Source organism: Colius striatus, chromosome 12, assembly GCF_028858725.1.
Source record: "Colius striatus isolate bColStr4 chromosome 12, bColStr4.1.hap1, whole genome shotgun sequence".
NCBI classification, from domain to species: domain Eukaryota; kingdom Metazoa; phylum Chordata; class Aves; order Coliiformes; family Coliidae; genus Colius; species Colius striatus.
Window position 1 is genome coordinate 1,600,101 of NC_084770.1, and position 21,528 is coordinate 1,621,628.

The 21,528-nt window shown below is 46.0% G+C and overlaps 2 protein-coding genes across 6 annotated transcripts in view; both read right to left on the reverse strand.

Annotated features, from left to right (window-relative positions):
• Positions 1–8,699, reverse strand: part of DGKD (diacylglycerol kinase delta) — a 70,999-nt gene extending 62,300 nt beyond the window's left edge. The window contains exon 1 of the mRNA XM_062005688.1: positions 8,641–8,699. The gene's annotated coding sequence lies outside the window, so the exon portion shown is untranslated. The remainder of the gene's footprint in view (positions 1–8,640) is intronic.
• Positions 957–21,055, reverse strand: SAG (S-antigen visual arrestin). Of its 5 annotated transcripts, XM_062005709.1 has the most exons (16): positions 20,995–21,055; positions 16,997–17,151; positions 16,176–16,236; positions 16,043–16,087; positions 15,754–15,947; positions 14,593–14,652; positions 13,456–13,523; positions 13,143–13,278; positions 12,657–12,741; positions 11,345–11,417; positions 10,316–10,453; positions 9,941–10,018; positions 9,095–9,118; positions 8,641–8,705; positions 2,510–2,519; positions 957–1,912 (listed from the first exon to the last, which is right to left on the reverse strand). In XM_062005709.1, exons 1-16 carry the CDS (start codon positions 21,029–21,031, stop codon positions 1,819–1,821), a joined length of 1,323 nt encoding a protein of 440 aa, XP_061861693.1. In that variant the 5' UTR covers positions 21,032–21,055; the 3' UTR covers positions 957–1,818. The 5 variants fall into 5 exon arrangements, with proteins under 5 accessions (XP_061861693.1, XP_061861688.1, XP_061861690.1 ...); XM_062005704.1 differs by lacking the exon at positions 2,510–2,519; XM_062005706.1 differs by lacking the exons at positions 957–1,912; positions 2,510–2,519 and adding an exon at positions 8,231–8,366.
• Between the last annotated feature and the right edge of the window lie 473 nt (positions 21,056–21,528).

The window sequence follows — 21,528 nt, forward strand, 5'->3', positions numbered from 1 at the left end:
ACGCTGGAAAAGCTTTCCCAAAAACCCAGGTGCAAATGCCTCCCCCAAAGTTGAAATCACACAAATCACACTGACCACGAACACCTGAAAGCAGCCACAGCAAAGCAAGCAGTACTTAGAGCAGCTTCACCTAAGGTGAGACAGCTGTGACTAGCAGAGCCAAACACACTGCCTGACCCATGGCATTAGGTAAGAGTTGGTGGACCTGTGAAGTCAGCTGTGGGCTCCATTCACTGCTTTCAGCACCTTTAATGAAGATTAGTTTACAGAAGCACAGCAGGAGAAGGTTTTGCTTTTAACTCAGCCTTTTTTGTGTTAGAGGCCACAGGTAAAGCTGTTTGGTTCAAGCCTTTGGGCCCATCTGTAGGGCTTATAGCTGTGGTGGTGGTCAGAAAACAAGTCTCTGCTCAGAAAATGAGGCCTGTAGATAGAAGAGATTCTTCAGAAATGCCAGAGCAGAGCCCAGGTTTTTCTCCACAGCAGGCTGCTTTGGCTTGTTACAGTTATCAATGGTAGCCTAAGCCAGAGCCTGGGCAAGCTCGGTTTGTGCAGCCTTTGCAGCCTGAAGCAAGACAGAAGTGCAACATGCTTACAGCAGGCTTTGTCAGGAGTCTCACTGCCCCTGGGAGAAAACAAACAGCAGCATCTCCCTCGCTTTCCTCTGTCACAAGCACATCGTGGTTAACTAAGGTAGAAGGGGGAAGCTCTTAATTCTGTTTTCCAGTGTGTAGGAGGGAAAACGTAAGTTTATGTTAATAAATGTGGGCCCTGCATTCAGACTTGCCAGGAGAACCAGGGACACAGAAAAGCAGATGCACAGCAAAAACGAGAGAAACACCAGTCACTTTACATGCAAAATGTAATTAGCTGATGCAACTCACTTCAGCCCAAACCTAAGTGAGGTTTAGGAAAGGATTTAGACATGTACATAGATAATGAGAATGTGCAGATCAAGAAGAGAACAAAGTTTGCAGCATACTCAGTTCTTCAAACACAAACCAGCCTCTTGCAGATGGATATTAGAAAAAGCTCCTCAGGGCAGGCTCCTCCTTGATTTTACTGCACTCTCTTTTGAAGCACTGATGCATACAGGAAACTACATTAAAAATAAGATCACTCTCTGGGGTTGTATGTAGGGAGCTTTGTTTAAGCAATCCACAGATAATGCACATTTCTCATCTTTCATAACGTGGTTGTTAAGAATGCTGCTAGAAGGTATTGCATCTTAGCATTATAGCTGGCGTGGAAGATGACTTGCAAGACATAGAATGGTACAGAAAGTGGACGTAAGCCACACAGGGGGACAGAATGAGCACTGAGAACGTTCACTGGATGAGTTTGGTAAAGCATAAACACAAAAGCAACCAAAAGGAAACAAAATCAGTTTTGTACAATCTGCTGAGAAACCTTCAGTGAAGTGGGAGCTTGCTTCAGTAGCATTTCCGAGTCAGAGGCTCTTTCACACCGAGTAAGCTTAGGCAGGTCACACAAACCGTCACTTAAGCTCTCATCAGTGGTAAAAGCAACCAACCTTTTTTACTAGGTTGCCCTCAAAGCAGAAGTCATTGCATGGCAGCCTTCCTGCCCATCTCTGGTAGCTTGAGTAAGCATCAGCTTTTGAGTCTGCTACATTCTTCTAGCGCAGAAGCTTTTAATTAGCAATAGAGATTCATGATTGTATGTCCACTGACGCCAGGGTCGATCCCTGGTAGACCATGTGTACACTGAAAACATGCAGTTCACTACAAACCTAGGGCCCTAAGTTTCTAACTGATGTCAGACTACAGAACTTCCTTCTCTGGCTGCTCGTTCTTTCAGTCACTCATCATTTGAGGACAGAGTCTTGTCTTCATCATCAAGCATATCCTTTAGCTGTTGACGAGCAAACTCCTCAAACACCAGCTCTGCTTCACTGAAATGGAAGAAACACAGGTCTTTCAACATTAATTTAGCATTTTTTTATACCAGTAGACTAAAGGCAACATAGAGAAGGAAGAAAAGAAGCCCGAAGCAGTCTCTGGTAGTGTTTCTTTTGTCTTCAAAGGGATCAGGATCACATTCCCACAGGCACCACCTTCATTGGTGATAACTTCATTAGTATGAAAAGCAGTTGATAAAGTCAAGACACATACCAAAAAGGTTTTCATCTACACCAAATGATGTATTACAGCTAAATATTTATAGCTCAAGAGTCTGCTGCCTCAAAGGATCTCTGTCTAGAAATAAATAGTGAAACCTTCCATCCTCATTCCCTCTGTACTGAAGTAGGGGCAACATGGTCAAACCTACTGAGTTCCTGAAACCTAGAGCAGCAGTAGCTGATCACAAACACATTCTTCCCTCCAACTGTGAGGCAAAACATGTTCTCTTAATCTGGTTTCACATAATCAGTCATTGGTCTTCAACTGACAGCAGTAACTCTGTGGACTTTTGTGCAATCCTGAGGAGCTGTCAAACAGTCACTGCACAACTGCAGCTAGAATGTGAAGTATCATTATGAGAAACTTACCCATCCTTCCCTGCAGTCAGCAGCATGCAGTAAAGGAGGAAAAAAAGCCACACTGAGTAGTTGGAAAAGCAGATGCTAAAACCAGCAAAAACCTATACACTGAAAAGTCAAAGCAGTGACAAGCAGTAGGAGCTGCAGCAACACAAGCAGAAGTCCAGAAAGTCTCAAAACGTTTGTCCGTGCACCTGATGAAACAAAACTCCATCTGAATGGAAAAGCACTCCAGCAACATTGTCCAAGACATCAGCAGAGCTGAGAAACACAGCCAGGTTTTCCCATTTATGCTTGCTAGTGGTCACAGCTGTGGGAGACATCTGTGCACATTGCTGCTCAGGGAGGACAGGGCTTGCATGACATGATGTTACTCTTAATTGGTCTGTCACTGCAATTTAAGTAATCAGCTGGTGAGAAGACAATGTTCTTGTTCAATAAACATGAAGGTATTAAAATCCAACAAGGTCAGAATACAGAAAGGCTTAGGTAGTCTCTCATTAGGTAGTTCATGCCCTAGTCCTGTTTTCATCCTTGCCTAAATATAAAGCTGAGACCTTTGGCACTTTTGTTTCTTTAACGGTATCTTTGCTAACCAAGCCATAACTGCTCCTGCTTGCTAGCAAGACTCCTTGGAAGCTGGTTCAGCTCAGCCCAAAATAAGCAGAACAGACTGTATTGCAGTGATGAAACAGGGGCAAGATTCTTTCTTGTTCCCACAGTTACTTCAGCTTTAGCAAGGAACCAAAGCCAAGCTTTGCTGGCTTACTCCTCACGAGTTTAAATCAAGGGGCAAAGCACAGCTAGGCCATAAGGTCTACAGAGGTCACCAGGGATCTGGGATGCCTCAGGGACTAGATAACTCGTCATCTGCAGAATTCAGGATGGTGTCTATCCAGACTCAGAGAGGATGGTTTCCTCTATTCAGAGAAGCCAAGATGAAGTCTGGAAAGTCTCAGGGCGTGCACATACCAGTGGGATGGATTTTAGATGAAATACTTAGCACTTGAAAAATGTCCCCCATGTAAAGCATCGTTCTCATCCCATTTTTCCTCCAATTTTTAGGTCTTTGAACAGCCTGTTCTCTTTGCTTTCTTTGAAGTACATTCATTACTATGGGAACAGTGACATGGGTGAAGCTGAGATACCCACCAATGCAGCCTGAAGTCTTTCTATACAGTGGGTTGAGGGGGGAAAATAGGCATTGTTTCAGTTGGGCCTAAGATGACTGTCAGATCATTGCTATTGCTTACTGAATCAATACATGGGTAGCATGGCAAGTAGAGTAATGCTTATCACACACCTCAGATACAAGATTAGACTCAAAGATGCACTCCTTTACCTTCAGGCTGCTATGCTACATCCCATATGCTTGTGAAATGCCTACAGTTGCAGCCTAGCAGGAGTCAGGCCTGCTCCATGTCACTTTTTTGCTGTCCTGAGGCTTATTTAACATGGCAACATAGAAAAACTCTCAGGAGCTTGAAAATGGGTTGACTTTTTTTAACTGGCATGTGTTGAAGGACCACGGAGGCTCTGGAATGCCATCACACTCTCTCTAGAGGGTTTTCTGTCAGCTTTTCTTACGCAGCCACAGAAATGATTCCATATAATTAAAGTTGTGGCACACGGTAATTTTGATTATATGCTTGCTTTTAACCTCTCAGCTTTAGGGGGGAGGGGAAGGAGACTGTGTTGTTTTTCCAAGACACTTGAATGCTTTAAATATCCCTTAATTTCTGGCAGTCACAATGCCAATTCAGGGCAGGTACAGCTTTACTATTAAAGGGACAAAACATGTCTGGGTTTCTTGAAACCAGCCCTTTCATGCGAGTTTAACATAGGAGACGAATAACCTTTGCTGAACAACAGCCAAAAGAAAGGCCAGTGTCCAAGACAGACCTACACAATGTAAAAACATCAGGAGAAGGGCAGGAAAATCCCAGACCAAAGAGCTCACACTGAGACCACAGCCTTGAGAAAAACCCAGCAGGAGCTTCTGGGCCAAGACCGGGAAAGGTCTTGGAAGCATGAAGAGACACAGCCTAGTTTGAATCTATCTTTAAAAGAAACAGATCTCTTGATATTTTTGTCAACAGGCAGAAAAGACAGGCTGCCAATGCGACAGGAGTTGCTTTGCCTAAAAATAGCCACCTGTGAACCACATGGGTCCAGAAACAGTTGCAAAACCACGACACATGAAACATGCAAATGCTGGCCTACAAGGAGTCCAAGATAAGCTATAAATAAACACGAGAAAGGAAAGGTAGCAAGCTGCTGCTTTCTTTTGGTGCCTGCAGGAGACAAAAAAGATCAAGCAATCTGCAAGAGCCAAGCACTCTGACAGACCTGCTTTTTACTGAGTGATGAATGCTTCAGAGCTTGCTCACAGGCAAACAGAAAGGGCAATCTGCTGTGAAATACAGCTCACGGCAGTTGATCACATTTGCCCCAGTTTGGCCTTACAAAAAAATTAAACCATGTTCTCCAGAAGCTTATCTTTCTGAAGTTCTCTCCACTCAGATGAGCCCTGCATGATTAAATGTACTGATGGTACATGTTTCATTTTCTTGTGCCATAAATCACCTTGGCTACAGAAGGATATTACTCCACTGCAAGAAATAAATCATAGTACACGGCAGTTTTTAATCCCACTTTAGCTTTGAGTCTATAAGATGGGTGCTTTGACTCCTTCCCTTTCTCCCAGCTGTGTCTGAAGTGACAGTCAAGTAAGCAGGGAGGTGCAATAGGCAAAGTGCTTGCTACTGACTCACCAGTAAAAACAAAAAGGGATGGAAAAAGATGATAAGGAGTGATCTGAAAATTCCCTGTGCATGCATCCCTGCCTACACCCACTGCAGAGCTGCTGAGCAAGCCAACAAAGTCCCCTGTCCCGGGGCCATCGAGAGCCTAATCGCTGTTTGTTGAAGCTCCATCTCTGCAATTAAGTCTTGATTTGATGGATTCCAAATGAGATGGTATTTCACTAATGAAACACATTTTATTTCTCAGAGTTTACAAACTAAGGTGGTAGAAGGAAAGTCTTAAAAGCATGAACTCATAACTGGGAAGAGTGATCAGGCACAGTGCGTGGAGAACTACCACCTGATAAAGACAGAAAGAGTTTTAGTTCACAGCTTCATACAGGAGGCTGTTCTATTCCCTGCCATGAGCTCAGACACCACATTCCAGCACAGTTTTCAAGTCAGCTATGAAGGCTTCAAAGGAGTTTTCTGCAGTCTTACAGTATCTTTTTAAGAGGGAGTATTTATTCCTCCCATTGACCATTTGTAGGGCTTTCCCATGGCACAAGCTCCTACAGCTACCTGCTATTTTTTTTTAACTTTTCAGTTTGTAAGAAACTGAGAGTTTCCATCTGTACAGAACACACAAACCATGGCTGTCTTCTGACAGCCAGCTCCTCGAAGACTTTGATGTACCAAACAATACGTGGGCTGTGCCTTTGGTGAGAGGATGTGTTGGGGGAAGCGATCTGAGAAATATTGCAGTTCTCCATTTCCCTTGTAAAGTCTTCTGCCCACATCCTTCTGAGTGCACTACATAAGGGAGTCTATCAGCCACCCTTTGAAATGATCTTTGAAGGCAGAACTGACCGACTTCCATTTTTCCTCCTGTTAGAAATGCTTCTGCCAGAGTTATCTGCCTGATAAGTAGTAGAAAGGAGGTTGTGGCACTGTTATCATCATAAAAGTCATTAAAAAAAGAAATCACACCATTGTACAAATGTAAAATTCTTCACAGCTGCCTGTGTCTCTGGACTTTTGAAGTTTCCAAGCTTTTCTCTCCATCTGTGACAGCTCCAGGCTCTGCAGCCCCAGGCTGCCTCACCAGCACCTTTGCCCTGCCAGGCTCTGAGAGACACTAGATGGCCCTCACCAGCCACCACTCCTGGGGCCACCAGTGCCAGCCCCAACCAGTCACGGGTTTCCTGGGAAGGAGGATTGCTCTAGAGAACTCTGAGGGAAATGCTTCAGTACAAGCTACCAGAAGAGGCAGAAGACCCTTGCCAAAGCAGCTCTCCCACAGCGAGTCCCATTCGAGGTCACAGTCTGGTGTGCAGCAGTGCCAGTAGCTCTGCTGGCAGAGCTTTGCTGGCCTGCAGCATGGAAGGGGAACCCACAGCGTGGGCACAGCTATGCCAACAACAGCATTTTTCACAGCAGCTTCTCCAAGGGGATCCAACTGTATTAGCCCTAGGGAGCAGCCCTGAGGAGTTGATTTCCACATCACAGGGCAGCTGGAGGCAGCTTTGGGCTGCACGCTGCTGGGGGATATCCTGTACTGCTACTCAGTGATGTGGCTGTTGTCTTTGTGGCCACAGCAGAAAGAGGGTGGGAGGGGAATAGGCTTTGTGGATTTGTCAGAGAATCCCAGCATGGTGGGGGTTGAAAGGGCCCTGCAGAGCTCATACAGCTCAAGCCCTTCTAAAGCAGGTTCCCTTCAATTGGGGGCACAGGAACCTGTCCAGGCAGGTTTGGGAACCTCCCGAGAAGGAGCCTCCACACCCTCCCTGGGCAGCCTGGGCCAGGGCTCCCTCATCTCAGCACCAAACAAGTTCTTCCTCATGTTCAGCTGATGTCCATTACTCCTTGTTGTGTCACTGAACACTACAGAAAAAAAACCATTGCCCCATCCTGCTGACACCCATCCTTTAGGTACTTGTCAGTGCTGATGAGGTCCCCCTCAGCCTTCTCTTCTCCAGGCTGAACAGCCCCAGGTCCTGCAGCCCTTCCTCATAAGAAAGGTGTCCTGAAGGTGCACCTGTGTTACCCTGATGAGGGTGTAACATGCACAAAAACAGCCTCTCCCATGAACTGTGTGTGTGCCAAGAGGCCATGCTGGCATGGATTGCACTGGGAAACACACTGGGAAAACCCCCATGGTGCAGTTCCTACAGGAATGAAGAAATCTACCTTCACCCACTCCAGCACATCCACAATCAACAAACACCAATTCTAAACCAGAGTAACAGTTTGGGGTGGATCACCACTGTCTTATCACCCACCCTTGATTCCTCCAGTCTCACACAATAAGAACTCAAGTCACCCCTTTCTAAATGCTTCCATTATGGGAACAAAGCACCTGTCTCAGGAGAACTCTTCTCACAGGTTCCACCATTGTCTTCCAGTGGTCTTGTTCTTAGATGCAGCAGCTTTAGATAAGTTTAGGCCCAAAATGAAAAAGAAAGATAAAGAAAAGCAGTGCAGAAGCAGCCAGGGGGTTTTGTTAGAAGCCCATGGAACTCTGCCCAAACACAGAGTGCAGGACAAGATGATTTATCTGTAACAGCCCTGGCATTGAAAAGCTGGCATAATGTTTTGTATTCAAGAGCTGCTTCAGATGCTGTAGAGGAGCTTCTGATTGAGTGCAAGCACCTTGCAGTTTCTGTGTGTTCATCATTAGAGAACAGAGCCAGGCAGGGCCTGAGGAAGTGGGAGGAGAACACAGATGTTTGAGAGAGCCTGCAGTTCTGGCATCTGATCCCAAGCCTGGGGAAGGCAAGCTGTTCAACACTGCCTTAAAGCTCCCACACTTCCCCTTACTGACCTGACTCCAAAGAGACATTCCTCTCAGATACCCAATGAACATGAAGGGGACATCACAGACTCTGTGGCCAATGCCACATCAGGGTAACAGGGACACTAAAATCATGAACAGCTTTATTGCCTCAACTGTGCTTAACAGAGTTTTGCTTTTTACAAGGCTCAGTGTCTTGGGTGTTTTCTATGACAGATGCTTGTTTGCTAGATTGGGATCTGGCTGGGAACTGCTGACAGCTTCATTCAGGACATTCTGCCCAGCAGCCACGAGGTTTAATTGTGCAGTGCTTCCTCAAGCCCCTGTGCTTTGAGTTGGGGTTCCATAAATGAAAGAAAAAGTTAACATGACACAGTTCCACCTTCTCCCATCTTAACATCCCTCCCCTCCCTGTTATTTTGTGCCTTGAGTTTGAGATATATACACACACAGACATCCATACACACACACACAGAGCAGCCCCCATACTGGACTTTTAGACTATGAAGGCTTCCTGGAGAACAAATCACTACAAGTCTTGCAATAGTCAGACTTCACTTGAGTCTGTTAACAGAGAAAGGCAAAAACAAGGTGTAACTGACCTGCTGGGTTCTTTTCCTCAGGTTTGGGGTGCATGAGACGAAATGGCAGCTCTGTGCCCACTTCACTTTGGGGACAAGAGAGAATACATCAGATCCACAGCTCCATCCATACTTGGTTCAATCCCGTCACCACCTCACACCAGCCCAAGCTCCAGTCTCCAGCTCCATCCAGTCTTTCATCTTTTTCCCCTCATAACCACAATTTTCCCCCCTCAAAGAGAGTGAAACTGATCTGTTCACCACAAAGATCCCAAGCACTTCCACTTCAATAAACTGTTTTTATGAGGTCCATAAAATCAAAGATATTTTTGTAACTGCTTCATTTTTCACAGCTCAATGCACAGACTTCCATCAGCTTTTTTCTTTTCCAAGGAGGCAGGAAAGGGAATAGGAAAGAGGGTAAAAAGAATGAACAACTATGACTGCAGGATCTGAAAAGGAAGATGACATTTACCTGGAGGTGAGGTCTCCCAGCATGCTACAGAAAAGAACAAGGAGAAAACACACAAGCACGGTGAGTTTCTCTTCCATTCTCATGCTCTACCAAATGCTGTTTTATTGGTGGACCATTTAAATCACCCTCTTCAAACATTCTTTTTCCTACACAAAGCATAACTTACAAATGGACCAGTTTTTAGAAAAGGTGATTTTCCTTCTCCATGTCCCCTCTTCACATGGAGAAGTCTGAAGTTTTTGAACTCCTGTTGGGCCTGGCTTTGTTTCTGAGAGCCAAACACAATCAGAGGGCCACAGAAGGCAGCAGTTATTTTATCATGCCTTAGGCAAATCATTGACTCATTTTGATACTAGAAAGAAGGACAAATGAATGAAAAACAAACGTAAACAGTGACTGTCATCAACTGAGAGTTACTATCCTTGTCCTCTAGCACTGTGTGCTGGTGATAATAGCCGTGTCTCCCAGAATGCTGCCTCAGTCCAGAACATGAGCTACAGTGTTTATGACTCAGGCAGATAGCTCTGCCTTCTACTCTGGGAGATCAAGAACATAAAGGCTCACACAAAGCTTCATTTGTGTTCTCACAAGTAAGTTATGGCACTGAAACAAAAAGATGGCAATGTTCAGAGGTTCATACTTCAGCCATACAGTCATATGGTATCTAAGAGGTAACCCAGCCCCTTTTTTGGATAGACCAAGACTGCTTTCCAGGCAATTTGTGCTTTACAGGGAGCCTGATATCCTGCAACATGTGTCTCCTGTGGATTTCCTGCCCTCCCCATTCCACTAAATACACACACTCCCCTCTTAACTGTATGCAGATGTAGCAAAAAAGTCTCTTACCCTGGAACTGTGAGCTTCACTTTGACCTTGTAGGAAACCAGAATCCCCATCACTGTCTTGTCTATTCCATCCTTAATACTACCAGAGAACACAGAGAGGGGTGTTAGGTGGTGCAGCAACATAGCAATGGCTAGAGCAACAACGAGGTGAACACCTTTTTCTCTTGGAAGTGATAGAGCAGCAAAGCCTCAGGGCCAGCTCATACCTCTCCAGATCTGAGCATGATTTACCCTGAACGGACACGAGAGACTAAAAGGTGCAACTTAGATGTACCCATCTGGACACACATTTACAAGTACAAACTCCTGATAGATGTCTCCTCCATTCTCCCCTTTTATTTATAACCCTCCTAGGACCACTTGGAACTCTACTCACATGGTACTAGAAGCCAAGTTGGTGTCCTCATCCTTTAGCTTTCCATCCAGAGCGATTTCCCGTGTCTCCCGGTTGTTTGCTAGCAAGGGCAAGAGTGTCAGTGTCTTGGTCAGGCTGCTGTTGGGCTGCACCTTCTCCCTGAAAGTAAGAAACAGCCGAGAGAAGGAAAGTGATACCACTCTGATTGGACTTACACACCCAATCAAGAGAAGTTCAGAAAACAGAATTTCAGAGGAACAGATTATAGAGGCGCCTGGAGGGACTGGAACTGAACTGCCCAAGTTTAGTTGTCTACAGCTAAACCAGCCAAAAAACTCCCTTTGTCATCAGCAGAGAGTAACAAGCACCTGCAGAAAGAATTTCACATTAAGGCAGACTTCTAAAGTAGATTGAAACTATGCTGCAAACCTCCAAATTTGGACAAAAGGAATCTTAGCTGAGAAGCCCACCACTCAATGGAAAGCCTGTCCCTAAGCCACAGAGCACAACACCAGAAAACCAGAAAGTGTCTGGCTGTGTCCAACCCTCCCCACAAAGTTCAATGCTTGCACTGCCAGTGCTAGTGTTTCTCCACAATGTCAATAGGCTCAAGGTGTTCCTGGGCTTTCTAAGGCCAGAAGAATGAAATGGTGTGAAAAAGGCTGTTCTCAAGCCAGAGTATCCACAATTTGCATTCCAACAGCAGCAACTGCAGAAAAAAACCCATCTCATCTGCCATTTCAAGCCATGGGGAGCCTTCCACAGTCTCTGCCAAGTGCTTCTAGTAGGTATTTACTCTTCAAAACACTTTTCAGAGAATGGGGAGATTCCAAAAAGGGTGCAAGGTCTCTGCTGGCTATGTCAAAGGGAGACCAGCTGCATCAGAGTATGGCTGCTGTTGAGGACACACACATGAGGTAAAAGGAGGGGAGAGCACTGCAACAGCAAACAGCCACCAGACTGTATTTAGGAGTGCCTCCCAGTACTGAGGAGGAGGGTAATTAAAAGGGTGTGAAGGAGCAAGAAGGGATAAGCAGAGCATTCACTCACTGTGCTTCCTCAGCAGCCACCACTTTTGTGTAGTAGTCACTGGAATACAGAACCACATTGGCAACCTGCTCCACTGCACCAGAAAGGAAAGGAGAGAGGACAATCAGTTGTGCACATCAGAAGCAACACAGCTGTCTTCCTCAAGGCTCAGGAATGGGAGACATGATGAGGACAGCAGGAAAACTCATCCATTTAGAACCTGAAGAGACCACCAGGTCAGACAGTCTGACCAACAGCACACAAATGGCCCAAATCTGTCTTCCCTGGAAGACATCCAGTCTTGATTTGGAGATGACAGTCACTAACCCACAGCTTCCCTAGGGGGGCTGCTCTTTCCACTCTAAAGATCTCCCTCTTTCTTCTTGAAGGATGTCTGCTTTTACCTCTGCTCACTGGTATCTCTTGTGTATCTCTAGCCCCTGCATTTGCACTCAGGAGGCACCATCAGCAGGCAGACTGCAGTCAAGAGCCTGTGATAATAAATGGCTTATACTCTCCAATCCAACACCAAAAAAAGCCCATAGCATAATCCTAAATGAAACACTGATGAGAAAGGAATCTGGGGACCAACAAGGTCTTTTTAAGCCTGACTGAGGTGTGTCAGTCTGAAAATATTTGGGAATCCCTCCACAGTGCATCCAAGACCAGCACTGAACTGGCTTTCTCTGCTATGAAGCTTTGTAAAAAAACCTCAGCAATTTTGTTCCTCCCTGCCTCCTCTTCTCTTTCTTATCCTTTATCTCTCAGACTGTCTTCCACAGGTCCAGGTGCAATAGGGCTTGTGGGATGAAAACACGCAGTGCCACAGTAGGCATAGCACTGAAACTCTTCTGAAACTCAGCTCCTGCCCTCAGCTTGCTCTGCCAGGGCTGGCAGAGGGGCTGTTCCTCACATGGCCACATGTTTCTGAAACCTCAGGCAAAGCCATACACCACCCAGGCACACTGGCAGTCAGCAGGAGCATCCCACTGACTGGGAGCACTTCCCACCGGCCTCCCAAGAGATGGAACGTTCCCCACAGTGCCTGCCTTGCCTGCTGCAGGTGACAGACCCTTTCTCCTTGGGAGAGGGGACATAACTGGTGCCTGAAGTGAAGCCATATGAGTAACCACGAGTGTCAGGGAAAAGAGCCACATTGTTTCCTCGTGAACAGCAAAGAAACAGCAACAAACAGGGTGAAGGGACAAATCCCTGCCTTGTCCCAGCCTGCCTGCTAGAGCTGTTGCAAGCACTACGTTCTGGCTCTCTTTCAGCCCTCTCATTGTTCAGTCTTCCTGCCCTCAAAGAATCCCAAGCAACAGTAAAACCATACCCTGGACTTTGATCTTCTTCACTGGTTTGTCCGTGCTGTTGTTGATGGTGACAGTGACTGGAATGGGCTCACCGTGGTAGTACACCTAGAAGGAATGTGATGCTCAGAAATCCAGCCAGGAGGCTTCTCCCAAGCCCCAGACCCCCCCAAGTCCCCTCCAGGATTTAATCTCCTCACAGAGGTCAGACAAGTCAAGACGACCCTTGAACTTGATGGACTTAAAGGTCTTTTCCAACCAAAATGATTCTAGGGCCCTATGACTCTTCCTTCAATGACTTATTTAGCCTCAAATGTGGCTAACAATGGGGTCTCAGCCTCTCATAACAGCAGCTACTGATTGAAATTACATTAGAGCCCTGGAGTGCTGGGACAAGTCAGTCTCAGCTGGACTGTGAGAGTAACACTCAAAGGAGCTGCTTTGGGCAACAATAAGCATATTGACATGCTAATGCCACGATGTCCATAGCCCCAGGACAAGCTCCTCACCTCTTTACTGAGGCAAGCTTTCAAGTGTAAGGGCTTGTTGGACATGAAGAACTGCCAGGTGGTCTCTGCACAGGGTTGAGGTCCCGGCACCTCGGGAGCATACTGCACCTTCCGGATCAGCAGCCGTGCAGAGTTCCTGGGGAGCAGCAGAGGACAACACGGTGCTACTCAGTACTTGGCAGAGGCAGGACTTCTGTGCTTACACTAAAGAAGTCCACTGACAAGTGAAGCAAAGCTAACAAGCACCCAAAGTGCATTACTGGACTCCCTTTAAGGAGGGCAAAGCTGAAGACAAACACACACGTTCTGTTACCTCTTATGAATTCTCTCTTCCACATTCTCTGTTGAGAAAGCTTTCACCTCAAAGTCCACCCCACAGCTCTGCCAGAGAGACAGGGGACAGCTGTGAAATCAGTCAGAAGCCAGTAACAACTGCAGATGTTTAAATCTCTTTCTGTGTACCAGAAATCATCAGACTCCCACCAAGTACAAATCCTGCCGGCCTCCCAGTTGTAACCAAGATCCCTGCCAACTGGTGTGGCAGCACCCACCTGCTCCATGCTGCTTCTGCTAAAGGAGGCTGACAGATGACATCCCTGCTCCTAAAAGGCTTAGTGAGAGCAGTGCTGTAGAGGTCACAGCATGCCACAGGTTTTAGGACTGACCAGCCTGGAAGGCTCTCCAGTCCTCCTTGGGTTTCTGAACTGGCTCTATAATGCCAACATCTGACTGTAGACAACCTTCTTAACATTGAAGGGATGGGGGTGATCAGGCCCAGCTGACCTTTGCTTTAATGGGTTTATGCCACCATGGGACATCTGTGTGTCCCAGTACCTCTCTACAGAGGAAGATGGGAATGTTTGCAAAGAAGCTGTATGCTAGCAAAAAACACAGGTTACCTGTGTTGCACTGGATTCTACAGCCCACACCCCACCTTGTCTGGCTGTACAGAGAAGCATCCAGTTAGGTATGAAACATTCCTTTTGTATGGTGTCAGAAACCTTGCAGAACATCTCATTAGCTGGTGGCTTTCACTCCAGGGTTTTTGTCTTGTTTACACACATGTGCAAGATAGCCCTGCATGTTTTCATTCAGAAGCAGGTCTTAACAGATGCTATTTATAGCCATCTCTGAGATTTTAGGCACTCAGCCTCCCTTTCTCTTTGTAGCCTGACAGCTACGCTCATTTAATGTGCAGCCAACATGAAAATCATGTGGCACCCTTCAGGACACTGCATGCACAGCAGATGTCATTTCATTGGATTCCCTTTCTTATTCTGAGGACTTAAAATTCCCACTTGTAGCTCTTCAGTCAGGTTCCTGGCATTTGTGGCCCAGCACAGTACAGTGTCACCTTCTTCTCCTCTCATGTTAGCCAAACCAACCCACGTGACTGTTTCCATTTGCCTTCCCTCGGCCAGGATAAGCACAAGCAGCCCGCTGGTCTCACCTTATCCACATCACGAGGTGCAGGCTGCAGACACACTGAGCAAGGCAGGTAATCTGGAAACTGTGGGAAAAAGAAGAAAAAAATAGCCCAAAGCAGTATTGTAGAGAACATGCTGCTCACAAAAGGGATCCTGAAGATAACAGGCTGTACAGTAACCCTGTGGCTAAGATAGGGGCTTTAATATACTGGGCCTTATCTTGCCTTGTATGAAACGAGTCCTTCTCTTCCAAAAAGACATTAATAGCCAAGAAAAAAAACACACCAAAAAGTATGTCCAGGCACATGGATCAAGTCATGAAGCACCTGGTGTGAAAAAAAATCTCAGAGCCCTAGAGGCACAGCTTAGAGTAGAAGTTGCCACATCTGGCTCCTCATCCAAGAGAATCAACATAGCTGACAGCAGTGTCACCTTGCTGATCACAGAGGCTTGAAGCTGGAGCAAAGCATCATGATCAAGGCCATTCACTCCTGGTTTGGGCAGGGCCAGCAACTCCAGACATCAACTGGGAAGGGTGCAGAGTAGCTTATGGAGGCTGAGAGCTAACACACCAGTAGAGACTCAAAGGTTTGAAGATCATGAGATCGTATCTGAGCAGTTCATAACACGACAACAGGTACCAGCCTACCTAGCAGAATCAAAGACTTGTGTGTTGCTATATCAGAGCCTGTGGTTTCAGCATCAGGATCTTCCTAGGGAACACTAAGGCAGACACATCACTGTCCGTGCTGGAAACATATCCTGTCAGAAACCAGATTTGGCAAGGAGCTGCTCTTTGCTGACATCTGGTAAAGAGCTTTTCATCCACTTGTTTGATCTGTAACATGTTTTCAACAGAAAGGATTTGGCACCTCCTCTGTGAACACTGGGGCAATGGTGGAAAGCATTCCAGCCCCTCAGGAATGGGGATGACAAGGACAGATGGGACTGTTGCTGGCATAAAGCCGTGGCTTTCCTTTTTGAGAAGGGCACTTTTCACAGGCAGTTAGGATCTTCTTGCACTTTGCCACTTAGGATGGCAAGAATAAAAAAGGTACATTGGCTGTCACATTCAAAACTGGAACTTTGCACAGCATGAATTCACCATTAATCAGCTCATCTCCAGCTCTCAGCAGCCTGGTAATAACCAACAAGGGGGTCAGAGGCTCTCATGACATACTTACTGTGAAGAAAAATGGATAAGCATTTTTCCCCAGCTTCTTTAGCAGAGATTCCTGCAAGTGGGAAAGAGACTCTGGCTTGTCAGCAGGAGGGTACACCTGGACCCTAGAGAAGAAGAGGTCCCGTCGGAAGGTGAGGCCAATGACATCGATGTCTTCCTGGCCATAGCGGAAAGCACAGGTCAGGGACACATACACTGGAGAGAAGCAGAGGGAAACAACAAACCCAGGTTCTAGCTCAGCAGGTCACTTCAAAAGGACAACTACACCTCTCAAAACCTAAACCTCAAACCTTTTTTCCCCTTGATAAGTGCAGGGTCCACCAATACAACACCATCTGAAAGAAAGGAAAAAGAGAGACCATTAACAGAGGACAATCGTGGCCAAGAGAGCAGGAAGAGCCTCACAGAGCCCTGAGCACTTACCCACAGGCTCCACGTGCCCTACGTTGTCAATGAAGTCCCGCTTCCCCAGGTAGATGGTCAGCTGTAGGGAGAAGGTAGTCATGGCTGAACTGCACAGCTCACTGAACTGTGTGGTGGGAGGAGGGGATACAACACACCAAACAAACATCAGGAAAAACTTCCTCCCTGTTGAGGTGAGGGAGCACTGGCAGGGGCTGCCCAGGTGGGCTGGGGAGGCTCCTCTGGAGACATTCAAACCCCACCTGGGTGAGTTCCTGTGTGCCCTGCTCTAGGTGGCCCTGCTCTGGCAGGGGGGTTGCACTGGATGATCTTTCCAGGTCCCTTCCAACCCTTGAGACTCTGTGATTCTGTGAACACAGCTGTAAATCTTGTAGAGGTCAGAACAATTCTGTTTTAAATAGAACATGGGGGCTTGTTTCCACCAAACATGCAACCCCTACCAGACTCAACAGGATTATTCACATGCTTCAGGATATCAGAACTGAAGACCTGATGTCGACCAACTCCCAAAATACTCACAGCAAATACTGACACATGGGACAAAACTATATAGCTAAAGACTTTTGGTGCCATTAGGTTAGAAGGACAAGCAATCAGCTTTGTTTTAAACATTTACCAGCAGGAGTACAACCTAGAATGAGAGGTAACTTGCCTTCCTCTTGTATTATGTGAGAGGCTTGCCCTGTAAGCTTTCTACATCATGTGCTCAGACTTGGCACAACAGTTCATGGTCCTTCTTCAGGAAGGAGACAGGAAAGAGCTTTCTAACCAGCCTACAAGTAAAACTCACACCTATATAAATTGATCAGTACGGTACTTACAGCTTTGTCACGGGTGCTTTTTTTGAAGATCACTTGTTTCTGAGGGGAACTGCCATCCTTCCCACTCAGCCCTGTCTTCTGAGACTCAGGACAGCTCATGGTCAAAGATGGGGATGTGGCTGTGGGTGAATGAAGCTTTTCTACCCCAAAAAGTCCTGGGAAAGACATCAGAAAATCCAGGTGGATGACATAAAAAGGGGAATTACACTTGGTGGGTAAAGCAATGGATACTTTACCAAAGACTATTTCAAAGACACTCAGGTGCAGCACAGGTGGATTTCTTCTCATTTTTGTAGTTCCTCATAAAAACCCAAACCCATCTACTTACACACAGCTCTTCAGAAATGTTACAAACACCCCAGGACTCATTTTAATTAATACTAAAGAAATTAGTAGACTAACAGAAAAATCTGGAGGGGAAGGGACAGCTTGGCCTTTGCAGAAAGGTCTTTAAAGAGGAATTTTGTGAACAAATCTGTGAGAGGACAGAGAAATATAATCTCATGAACATGAGGTACTGGATGACCTTTCAAGTTCCCTTCCAATCCTTAAGATTCTGTGATTTCACTCAATAATGGGATAAAAATATATGAAATAGAGATCAATACATATGGGCTTGGGCTGCTTCAGGGTTTGGATTGGTTTGGGGCAGGGGAGGGGTGTTTATTTTAGGGTTTTTACCACTGGCAGTATAGAACAGTGCAGTGTCTGGCTTGGGCCACTTGTTATTGAGCATATTCTGGAATGAATGGAAAGGAGCCTAGATAAGGAATAAACATCCTGCCCACAGACACTAAGCTATGCTGGATTCCCAAACCAAAGCTGTCTGATTTAAGCTGGAGAAGTGTTTCAGGATGCAGACTGGATAGGCAGTGAAATACCATCTTCTCTGTACCTGCAGAAGTAAAACTATTGCACTCAAAGGAAATACAACTATAGTGGGCCATGCAGAGTTATTCCTGGTATCACTTTGGAGGAATGTCTTGACATAAGAAGCAAAGTTACTCAGAAATAAATGAAGAGGTCAGAGAATGCCGTTTATCCCATGTCAGAACTCCTGACATGGCCACACCTTGGATAAGGCATGTTCCACCTATGACCTAGAAAGGTGGTGTGTATTGGTAAGGAATCAGACCAAACCCAAAATGAGAACTCCTTTGTCCTGCTGTACTTTCCCAAACCACAACCAAGTGTGAGCTGTTACTTGCAAGGTATCACTGCACTTAAAACACAGTGGACTTTAAGCCTGTAACAGCTACCTGCCCAGAAAGGTAACAAATGTTATTAAGGGTAAAGAATAAGAAAAAACAGATGGAATAAGATTCTTTGGGGCAAAGGCACACACACAGACAAGATATCCATAGAGAGAAGCCCAGAAAGCACAAGTGGTACAAAGCACAGAGGCTGATGTTTTACTTTGTCCTAAGTCATAAAATAGCAACATCCAGATAAGTGACCAGACAGCAAATGCAAAACCAAGTGAAGCATTTCCCCATATCACAAGAGCCAAGTCTGTTGCTGCAGGAGCCTCTGGAAACCACCACCACAAATTGTAAGGCTCTAGGAATCACCAATGTGACTTGATTCCTAGGCCTGGACATGTTCACAGGGCAAAGGCTTTTGGGAGCATCTGGACAGGATGATCCAGGCACAACCTTAACCCCAGAAGACTCTCAAGCTGAGGAGCAACATCAGGAAAGGAAGATGCTACATGTGCCCTGTTCCTGCACCACTTCCCCTTGGACCTGTGCATGTGTTAGGTCTGACAGTGGTCTGCCAGTGTATGACTGTCCTTGGAGCTTGCTGCTTTTGTGGGTTTAACCCCCACCATCAGCAAAGCACCACACAGACACTCCTCACTCCTCCCCCTGCAGGGACTTAGGTAAGGAAGCAGAGGGAAAAACAACATAAAACTCATGGGTTGAGATAAAAGGCTTAATGACTAAAATGAAATCAGGTTCTAACAATAATGATAGCAATGAAAAATAATCTAACAAAAAAAGAGAACAATAAAACCCAAGGAAAGGCAAGTGCTGCCCAGGGCAGCTGCTCATCACCCACTGACTGATGCCCAAGCTGCAATTTGCCCCTCCCTGACAGTACCCCTCAGTTTCTATAGTGGGCATGATGCTCTGTGGTATGGAACAGCCCTTGGACTAGTCTGGGTCAGTTCTCCTGGCCATGCTCCCTTCCAGCTTCTTGTAGCCCTACTTGCTGGCAGAGCCTGGGAAACTGAAAAATCCTGCAGATACACGCTACTCAGCAGTGTATTATCAATGTTGTTCTCACACCACATCCCAAACACAGCCCTGTATCAGCTACTAGGAAGAAAATTACCTCTATCCCAGCCAAAACTAGGACAGTTCCCATTGTACTTTCTGCTTGCTTTCCCATTTGAAAACTGCCTCAAGAGGAGGAACAGTTTCCAGGGCCTATTTGGACGCAACGCACCATAGGAAAACGAAAGGCTTTCCTTGCTAGAAAGATGGAAAAAAAGCTAAGGCAGAGATTAGAGACAGGTTGTAGGTGTTTAAGAAGTCCTGTTTTTCTGAAGTATCAGTAGGCTTAGCAAGCTCAGTATAGTACTTATTGCTCAACAGACACCTTACGTTGTAGACCCAAAGAAACAAACCAGCAAATAACATGAAATACCTTGCCGCGTTCCAAACGCCACAGGAGCTGCCACGGGACAAAGGTGTCAACTCCTAAGCTACAGGAGAAAGATGAGCTTTCCAGGCAGTTGTGTCCTGTGCTGCTTCCCATCTACCAGAGGGAATCACTAACCTCTTAGCAAACAAGGAAGACAATTTGTAGGGGATTTGAACGCGCGTCTTTAGTTGCGTCCATCCAGGATTTCAAGAATTAATCCCCCTCCAAGAGCAAATATTGTACCTGGGCTAAGATTCAACTGGAAAGTGGTAAAGTCAGCAACATAAAGCATTACCTAAGGAAGCTCAGATTGTCAAGGAAAGGTCTGCAATGTCATACTCATATGCTTTGTAAAGACTGCAGACTTAAATGAAACAGGATGGTTACGGAAAGCAGCTTTATTCTAAAGCTCTTTCTCTATCTTCTCCTTGCTGGGGTTGCAGGCATCCAGCCTGGTAAGAAGCTGAGCAGGCAAGAGCCATTTATGAAAAGACAGTTTGATAAACCACTAAAACAAGTCTCTATATAAACAGATGCCATTATGAAGGACTAGCAAACATCAAGAACAAAAGGTATTCTTCTCGTGGTCACTGAGCAGTTCATCTGTCACTGCTCCACCACCACCTCACTGCCACGCTGCTGCAAATCCCTACATCTCCCCTCCTTCACTCACAGATATGACACCTTAGAGATTCCAGTCAATTTAGTTTTTCTCTTCATGGCTGTCCCAAGAACAGACCTCCTCCCTGCTCCCCCTGACCCCTGTGAATTTGCTCTTGATACTATGCAGAACACAACGTGTAACGTTTGGCTTGCAAAGCTGCATGAACAGCTGTAGCTCTCCTCTGGGCTGCATCTGTCAGTTTGTTTAGAGAGATCGCATGACTTCCTCTCCACTTGCCAGACTGAAGGGCACCCTGCATCTCAGGCAACCTCACTCCACAAATCAAGCTTGCCTTTTGCAAACAGTCACCATCATTTGCCTGAATATAGTTGCCTGGGTACACAACTTACTCCAAAACACCCAACACAAAACCAGTGTTCCTCAGCTCTTTTAGCACTTCCCAGATTCCAGCAACATTTTATTACCTGGAGGTGGATTCTTTGGAGAGCTTAACCACTACTGTTTAATCAACCCTGCAAACACAAACCAGAACTCCACGTGTGCCTGTGTTGCTAAATGAAAGCCAGACTCTGGCTGTAGGAAGTAGGAGAGGCCCCAGAAATCAACACGTTCCACTCAGCTACACGATGTAAAAACAGAAAGGGAAAGGCTGGGTTTAAGAGTTTGTGCTGCTGCCACTGCAAGATTTAGCCCTTGAGGAGAGGAATGAGCCTTCCCGTTCCACCTGCTACGCTGCCGAGGGCCTGCGTCATGGCAAGCATCTCCCGGGGAGCTTCTGGGTAACACCTTCCTAATGCTCCTGGATGTCTGGAGAAAGACACTCAACTGTCCCTCAAAACCACCTCAAGGGCAGCTCCACTTTCAGCAGAGAAACACAGCAACAGGCACCTCAGCACAGCAGGGACTTTGTCTTCTTCCCTCTGCAGGCTGAAGCAGAAAAGGGGGCATCAGAGGTAAACAAATGAACCATAATCAAAAAAACCCAACCCCTAAAATGGGTCCCCAGAATTTCCTACCTACCATGGCCCTAAGGAATTTTAATCTAAAATGCTTAAGGTCTTAGCCCTCTAGCCATTATCCTTGAGTATTATTAACCTACTTCCCAACAGGCAAAACAAAGCTCCTTGTGTAAGATCCTGCACCCATGTTGTAGAAAAACACAAGTATAGCAGCCTGAATTACAAACATCCTGAACCCATTCTGATCCTCCTGAGCAGAGCCTGCAGCTTTTATGATGTTAATCTCCCAATAATCTTTC

Bases quoted from the DNA above. Each gene is read 5' to 3' on its own strand.
- SAG (XM_062005709.1), bottom strand. From the start codon at position 21,031: ATGCTTGCCATGACGCAGGCCCTCGGCAGCGTAGCAG. The intron at 16,237-16,996 runs GTAAGTACCGTA...TTCTCCCTACAG, and splicing joins AAAGCACCCGTGACAAAGCT to CTGACCATCTACCTGGGGAA. The intron at 16,088-16,175 runs GTAAGTGCTCAG...CCTTTCTTTCAG, and splicing joins AGGGCACGTGGAGCCTGTGG to ATGGTGTTGTATTGGTGGAC.